This window comes from Suncus etruscus, chromosome 5, assembly GCF_024139225.1.
Source record: "Suncus etruscus isolate mSunEtr1 chromosome 5, mSunEtr1.pri.cur, whole genome shotgun sequence".
NCBI lineage: Eukaryota > Metazoa > Chordata > Mammalia > Eulipotyphla > Soricidae > Suncus > Suncus etruscus.
Window position 1 is genome coordinate 23,825,072 of NC_064852.1, and position 7,752 is coordinate 23,832,823.

At 43.0% G+C, this 7,752-nt stretch overlaps 1 protein-coding gene across 4 annotated transcripts; it reads right to left on the reverse strand.

Annotated features, from left to right (window-relative positions):
* Positions 1-1,194: 1,194 nt before the first annotated feature.
* LOC126009266 (zinc finger protein 626-like) lies at positions 1,195-7,147 on the reverse strand. 4 transcript variants are annotated; one of them, XM_049773677.1, is made up of 7 exons: positions 6,657-7,147; positions 5,661-5,702; positions 4,600-4,676; positions 3,266-3,492; positions 2,158-2,326; positions 1,869-1,905; positions 1,195-1,784 (listed from the first exon to the last, which is right to left on the reverse strand). In XM_049773677.1, the coding sequence occupies exons 1-7, from the start codon at positions 6,856-6,858 to the stop codon at positions 1,528-1,530; spliced, it is 1,011 nt and encodes a 336-aa protein (XP_049629634.1). In that variant the 5' UTR covers positions 6,859-7,147; the 3' UTR covers positions 1,195-1,527. The 4 variants fall into 4 exon arrangements, with proteins under 4 accessions (XP_049629634.1, XP_049629633.1, XP_049629632.1 ...); XM_049773676.1 differs by having other exon boundaries at positions 1,195-1,905; XM_049773675.1 differs by having other exon boundaries at positions 1,195-1,905; positions 2,074-2,326.
* Between the last annotated feature and the right edge of the window lie 605 nt (positions 7,148-7,752).

The window sequence follows — 7,752 nt, forward strand, 5'->3', positions numbered from 1 at the left end:
ATCGGCTGCTTGCAAGGCAAACGCCACTGTGCTATCTCTCCGGGCCCAAGACTGGCTTTTGATAGTAATCAACTTGAACGATTGTTTTCTATAACATTTCTATTCACTTTCTGTTCCTTCTCTCAATTATAGGGTCCCTTTGCAGTCATTTCAGATTTGCCTTGGGGTATGACAAACTCACCCACATGTGTCAATATTTTGCTAATGTGGCTTAAGGCCCAGGTCATAAAAAGTTTCCCCAGACACATTTGATTCATTGCATGGATGACATTTTAATGGGTAGCCCAACTCAGAGAATTACAGTGTGTTCATTTGTTTGTCATCAGTTGCTTGCAGGTTGCTGTTTAACAAAAGCCACAGTAAAATAAAACCCATAGAGTCATTTCAATACTTGGGCTTTGTATTAGAGCTTACTTCAGTGTATCCCCAAAATATTTCTATTTATCTGAAAAAAATCTAAGTACTATTGATGATCTTCAAATACTTTAGGTGATATAAATTGGATTCCAAAGTCAGAACTCAGCATCTTGTTTAGTAATTTAGAAGGAAACACAGATTTAAATAGCTCCAGGTGTTTTAACTAAAAAGGACCAACAGGAATTATATTTTTTCAGATTTGTGGGGCTTTACACCAATGTGAATTCTGCTCTTAATGTCTGTACAAAGGGCAAAGAGCTCCCCACATTCTTTCCATGTTTACTAAGGTTTCTCTCCACTATATTTGCTTTTTCCCCACTTGGCAGTGCTCAGGAGTTACTCTTAGCTCTGCACTCAGGAATCACTCTTGATGATTTTTTAGTCATGACTTTTCCTATGTTGAATAGGTTCTGAAGAAAACCTGAAGGCTTTAAATCTGTATGTCTCTCCAGTATGAAATCTAATATACATACAATAATAAGGTATTGCCAACCTCCTCTTATGACTTATATGTTTCTCTCTAGTATGTTTTTTATTTATACTTAAGCCACACTAGATGGTACTCAGGAAATACTCCTGTCTCTGCACCAACATTACTCCTGGCAGACTCTGGTGACATTTTGGGATGCTGGAGAATCAACCCAGGTGGCTTACTTACAAGGCAAATGCCCTTCTTACTATACTATCGCACTGGCTCCAAATATACATTTTTATGCAGAAGGAATATTTAGAAATAAGAAATGCTTCCCACACTCCCTACATAAGAATGTTCTTCAGTTTAAAATTTATTTCTCTTTATTTTTGGGGAGAGTCCAAAACCTGTGGTACAAAAGAATACTCCTGGCTCTGCACTCAGGAATCCCTCCTGGTGAGCTTGGGCAATACTATAGGAAACCAGGTATCAAACTCCGGCAGTGGTGTGCATGGCCAATGCCAACCATGCTGAATGCTCAGACCATCCAGTATTTTCATATTTAAAAAAAAAGGTTTTAACAGGAGTGAAGGCATTCCATACTTGATGGGCACCTAATGTGGCTCTCCAGAATGAACTTTCTCATGTTTACAAAACTGTGAATGATGAGCAAAAGCCTTCTCTCATTCCTGATATGATTAAGGCTTCTTTCCTGTATGAATTCTCTTGTGCACAGAAAGGGATGAGGAGTGAGTGAAGGCCTTCCCACACTCCTGACATGAATAAGGGCTCTCTCCTGTATGTCTTCTCTTGTGCACAGAAAGTTCTGAGGAAAGAGCAAAAGCCTTCCCACACTGCTGACATGAATAAGGCTTCTCTCCTGTATGTCTTCTCTTGTGCACAGAAAGTTCTGAGGATAGAGCAAAAGCCTTCCCACACTGTTGACATGAATAAGGCTTCTCTCCTGTATGTCTTTTCTTGTGCACAGAAAGGGCTGAGGATTGAGAGAAAGCCTTCCCACACTGCGGACATGAATAAGGCTTCTCTCCTGTATGTCTTCTCTTGTGCACAGAAAGGTCTGAGGATTGAGAGAAAGCTCTCCCACACTGCTGACATGAATAAGGCTTTTCTCCTGTATGAATTCTCTTGTGCATAGAAAGGGCTGAGGAATGAGTGAAGGCCTTCCCACACTCCTGACATGAATAAGGCTTCTCTCCTGTATGCATTCTCTTATGCAAAGAAAGGGCTGAGGATTGAGAGAAAGCCTTCCCACACTGCTGACATGAATAAGGCTTTTCTCCTGTATGTTTTCTCTTGTGCACAGAAAGGTCTGAGGATTGAGAGAAAGCTTTCCCACACTGCTGACATGAATAAGGCTTCTCTCCTGTATGCATTCTCTTGTGCATAGAAAGGGCTGAGGAATGAGTGAAGGCCTTCCCACACTCCTGACATGAATAAAGTTTCTCTCCTGTATGAATTCTCTTGTGTTTAGAAAGGGTTGAGGAATGAGTGAAGGCCTTCCCACACTCCTGACATGAATAAAGTTTCTCTCCTGTATGAATTCTCGTGTGCATAGAAAAGGATGAAGAGTCTGTGAAGACCTTCCCACACTCCTGACATGAATAAAGTTTCTTTCCTCTATGAATTCGTTTGTGCACATAAAAGGATGAGGAGTCTGTGAAGGCCTTCCCACAGTCCTGACATGAATAAGATCTCTCTTCTGTATGAATTGTCTTGTGCACATAAAGGCTTGACAAGTGAGTGAAGGCCTTCCCACACTCCTGACTTGTGTATGTTTTCTCTCCTGTGTGAATTTTCCAGTGGACTCTAAGGCTTGAAAATCGATTGAAGGCTTTCCCACATTCCTTACATATGTAAGGTTTCTCAACAGTATGTATTGTCAAGTGTTCAGTAAGGATTGAAACATTTGGGAATGTTTTCCCACACTCCTCACATGAATAAGTTTTCTCTCCACAATGACTTTTCCTATGTTTACTAAGATCTGAAATCAATTTGAAGGCCTTCCCACATTCATCACATACGTGAGGTTTCTCTCTAGTGTGACTCATGAAGTGGACAACAAGGTTTGAAGGCTGTATGTAAAGCTTCTCTCCAGTATGAGTATTCATATGCATTCTAATGTGTGAACAGGATTGGAAGGCCATCCCAGATTCAGGACATATATGACATTTCTTTTGTTTACTGACTTCCTTAGGGTCACATGGCTGTGAGAATTGACCGAGAGCATGTCTACCTTGCTGACAATTAGAGGTACCTTGTATACTGGGGGTTTTCACGGGCATATTATGGTGCTGAGCACAAAGGAAAGCACTTTCACACTGTCTACACTCAGTTGATGCCAGTCCATGGAATATTTGGTTGTGTGCCTGTCGCTGCGAGGAGCTAGGAGCAAACAATATTGATTGTGTGGTCAAGGGAGGCCCCACTTTAAGGGTCTCTCTCCAGAGATTGGGTGAAGGAGATTTGGGAGCACCACAAGTGGATGGTGGTGCTGCAGCAATGACGATCTCTTCATTGTGCCCCATTCCAGAACAGATGTTCTCCGAATCCTCACTCCCATGGGAATATGGGCAAGACAGTTCTCTCCAGACTGTGGCCAATAGCACAGGATCAACACCATTCCAGGGGGACTTGTTTCTTCCCTGCAAAACAGCAAAGGGTTAGTCCTATTACCTTTCTTGCCTGTCAAAGTCTCCATGTTCAAATCCGGCCCTACCTGGGCATTTCCATCAAAGAAACACAATTTTCCACATGTGAATGACTATGGACTCATACAGACATCGTCTAAAGGAATGTCCTTAGTTAGGTAACAGAAGAACAAAGAGGCAAGAAAGGTGACTCTAAGTAAGCAATTACTAGGTTCCCATAAGGAAGGTCCTTTTGGGGGCTATGTTCACTAGGTTTAATCTCTGGAATCCCATATGGACCCCAGAGCCTGCCCGTAGTAATTTAAGCCCAGAGACAAGAGTAAACCTTGAAAGCCACTGGGAGTGGCCAAAAAATTAAAACAAAGAACAAAAATTTATGTGAGTAGGATCCAAGCGAATGAACAGCAAGAAGGAGCTAGTCTTGCACACTGTGAACTGATCTTCGGTATCCAAATTCGTTATGGTCGCTGAGCCTGCCACAGTGATCCTTAAGTTTAAACAGTGGAGGATCCCTTACACATAAGAATGTGAAACCCCATATATTCCAATCAAACAGCAATGAGTTTTTTCTCACCATTCCATTTTACTTACTTTTGGGGATACCCAACCAGATGGTTCTCAACTTTAATTCATAGCTATGTGCTCTGTGAGGCAATCACTTGGGGCACAGTGGCCCATTTACGATGGTAGGAACGACAACCAGTTTTCCACTACAAAACACAGCAGGGTCCTTCCTACTGTTAGGAAGGATATGGATCTTGTTGAGAAGTGAGTTGAAATAACTCAAGCTTATTTTATGAAATAAAAACACAGTATTTCTTTTCAGCCTTTACCCACATAGTAGTTTCTCATTGGTGTGAAAAATATTATGAATTTCTCTAGGTTGGAAATATTACTGAATAAACTAATGTTAACACTCAGGTGAACCAAACAGGTAACTTCTCCCAGCACGGGGCTGTCTACCCACCCAGCAATGCTAAGACCAGAGATGCAGTGATGGGGATGGACCCCAGGTCCCCACTTTGCAAATACTATGAGCTTGCAGCAATGACCTCTCCCACCACCACAATAATAATACTGATTGTAACTTGCAAATCTTACCATCTCGCTCCTCTTTGGAGATCCCAGTCCAAAGGCTGATTGCTGAAATGTTATATCCTCAACATGTAGTCTGCATTCTGAAATCAAACCAAATATGCAATGTAAGAATTAGTTAAATGAAGTAAGTCTAAATGAGGCAACATAGGTGGAGTGAGTACATATTGTTTTCAGGTACTGAATCAACCTAAAGGCAAGGGAAGATAGATTGGGAGGTTTGTGGTGAGGAGCATGACAAAATCCAACTTAGCTCTGTGATGTGCTCATTCATCAATGTTAAACCATTGAACTAACCAAATTTATTTCTAAATTTGAAAAATTAAAATAGCAAGGTAGAGTACAGCAAGGAGGGTGTTTGTTTGCACATGGCTGACTTGCATCCCATATATTTCCCAATCAAAGAACTGCAAGAGTAATTCCTGAGTACAGAGCTTTATGGATGGTCTTAGAACAAAAACAAAAATCTTCTTAATATTCTGAAAAATAGTCCGGAGCCCTATTTTGGTGGGGAGCATTTAGTTCTAAGTGGTGTGTCTTTACATAGGGTCCCTGAACCCAACAAGAGTGATTCCTAAAGTAGAAATGCAAAAGAAAGTATTGAGTACCACCAAAATGGGCCTCAAACAAAAATTAAATAAAAGATAAAAAAATTGTTAAAAACCCTTTTTGAAATCTCAAAAACCCACTAATTAGTCAGGAAAATGGCAAGTGAAGATAGACAGGAAAGAGGGGCATCCAGCTATGGGGCTGTGCAGCGAGGCCAAGAGCAAAAATGGGGGGGGGGGCGGATATAGGCTCAGAAATCTCAGACTCAGTTCTAAATGCCCAGACAGGGAACAGAAAGAACATAGCCAAAATAACAAAGCTCCCAATCTTTCCAGGACTGAACGGCAGTGAATGGAATTGTGGAGGCCCCACACACTGACTTAGGAACATGACACCCAATACCCAGCACCAGACTTCACATATGCTATGAGGCTTCACACCTGCCTCACTGCATGAACTGAAGGTCACTTCCCACACTCACCTGCAAACACCTCTCCCAGCAGTCTCCCAGGACTCACCTTCTAAACAGGAGATCAAGGCAGGTTTCACCCCATCATGGCCTGTCCCAAAGAAACAATGCATGGGTTAAAGAGAGGAAGGGGGACATTACCCCTTGTGTATGAGTCTGGGTCCCTAATGAAAGAGGCAAAATCATGAAAGAGATGAAGAACAGAATTTCTTCTCTCAGGGGCCGGAGAGACAGCATGGAGGTGAGGCGTTTGCCTTGCATGCAGAAGATCGATGGTTCGAATCCCAGCATCCCATATGGTCCCCTGAGCCTGCCAGGAGAGATTTGTGAGCAAAGAGCAGGAGTAGCACTTAAGCGCTGCTGGGTGTGACCCAAACACCAAAAAAAAAAAAAAAAAGAATTTCTTCTCTCCAAATCTACATTGGTTACCACAGTTGAGACCAGTTTTGTTTGTTTGTTTATGTGATGGTGGAAGCCAACACATGGTACACTCAGGAGCATTCCTGGCTGTGCACTGAAATATATCCAGACAATTAGGAGCACCATATAGGAAAGCAGATATCGACCTGAATGGAGTTAGTAGCGAGGAATGCAAATGCCTTCACAACAGGCTCAAGACCAGGTTTAAATGAATGAGGCAAGATAATACAGTGGAGAAGCAATAGTACAGCACTGGCCTTGCACTTGACCAATGTGTATCTAATCTCAGCATTCTCTGTAGTTTTTTGAGTCCCATCAGAAGCGAGTACTAAGTGCAGAGCCAGGAGTAAATTCAAGCATCAAGGATATTGGAAAAAGTAGGACCAATGTGGAGCCCAAGGAACCTACATATAATACAATGCACCATCTCTCAGAACTGTGAAATAACACTGAAAAGATACAAAATTGGACTCATCTAAGCAATGAAGTTAGGAACTAGGCAGTTAGAACAACAAAAGAAGTTTGTCCTTGGAGCAGATTCACTACCAGTTGAACCCCGATCTCTGGTCTATTCCCAGGAATCACCCAAAGGTGTGGCCCACAGGCTCCCCCAGGAAGCTCTCACCTATGTCCAACAGGTGCTGGTATGTCTCCAGCATCACATCTCTGTAGAGCTTCCTCTGCGAGGCATCCAGGCATGGCCACTCCTCTGAGGTGAAGTTCACAGCCACATCGGGGAAGGTCACCATGTCCTGAACCAGCACAGAGTGGAGGGGATCAGAGCTCAGTGACACCCTGGGCTCTAGGGGGAGGACAAGACCCCTCATAACCCAAGAAGGACTCAGTCCTCTTCCTTCTTCCCACGGGAGGAACCAGCATTGATTTCCCTTCCCGTGGGGATGAGCCCCAGAAATCACTCTAGGAAGCTAGATCAACTATTCTAGAAATTTCTTGGAGGTGCTGCCTTACACACAGACACCTTGGAGCCAGTATCTGCACCACTCAGTCCACTGAGCATTGTCAGGAGTTAACACCTGAGCACAGAACCATGAGGAGCTGAAAAACCAACTCTGGTGTGGCTCACAAGGCTAAGTCCACACCAGCCCAATCCATTGCCAAAGTATTAGGGAAAGTAGGAAAACCCAGGGTCTAGTGAGTGACTTAAAGCCTTCATTGTTCAAATCAGCACTCCTAGTTCACCCCCAAATCAATCCCTTCTGGAGCAGGGAAGTGATAGAACTCCCAACCTCCATGTCTTCTTGAAAAAGAATTTTCCCCTCCTTTTTCTCAGAGTCACAAAGTCAGGTGACTGCAGATGAGGAGGCTTTGCAAGTAAAACTGGTTTACTGAGAAATGTGTCTGGAGAGAGAAGGCAAGATTCTACAGAATGAAAGATGAAAGACCTTTTCTTAAACGAGGCAGAAATGAGGAATCATGGCAATAATATTAGATCGAGCTCTTATTTCTCACTGATATCAGATCCATATTATCAGGAGATTAACCCTAGAACTCAGCATTCCATTGGGTCTGAGACCTACCAGGGGAATCCAAAGAGCACAGAGCAAGGAGTAGATCCTGAGCACCAATAGCTAGGGCCCACAGACTAAACACAACGAAGACAAAGGGCTTTAAATAGCTGACATTCTTGTCCCTGCAGGGACCACACCCACCACTCAGGATTCCTTCCTATGGGCACCTCCCCTTGGGGTCTGCACTCTCCT

Excerpts from the sequence above, each read along its gene's own strand:
- LOC126009266 (XM_049773674.1), bottom strand. The coding sequence starts at position 6,858 with ATGAGGGGTCTTGTCCTCCCCCTAGAGCCCAGGGTGTCACTGAGCTCT. Across the intron at positions 3,493-4,599 it reads CTCCAAAGAGGAGCGAGATG|GGAAGAAACAAGTCCCCCTG; the intron begins GTAAGATTTGCA and ends GCTGTTTTGCAG. Across the intron at positions 2,327-3,265 it reads ACCCTTAAAGTGGGGCCTCC|CCTTTCTAAACACAAGAGAA; the intron begins CTTGACCACACA and ends TCATTCCTCAAC.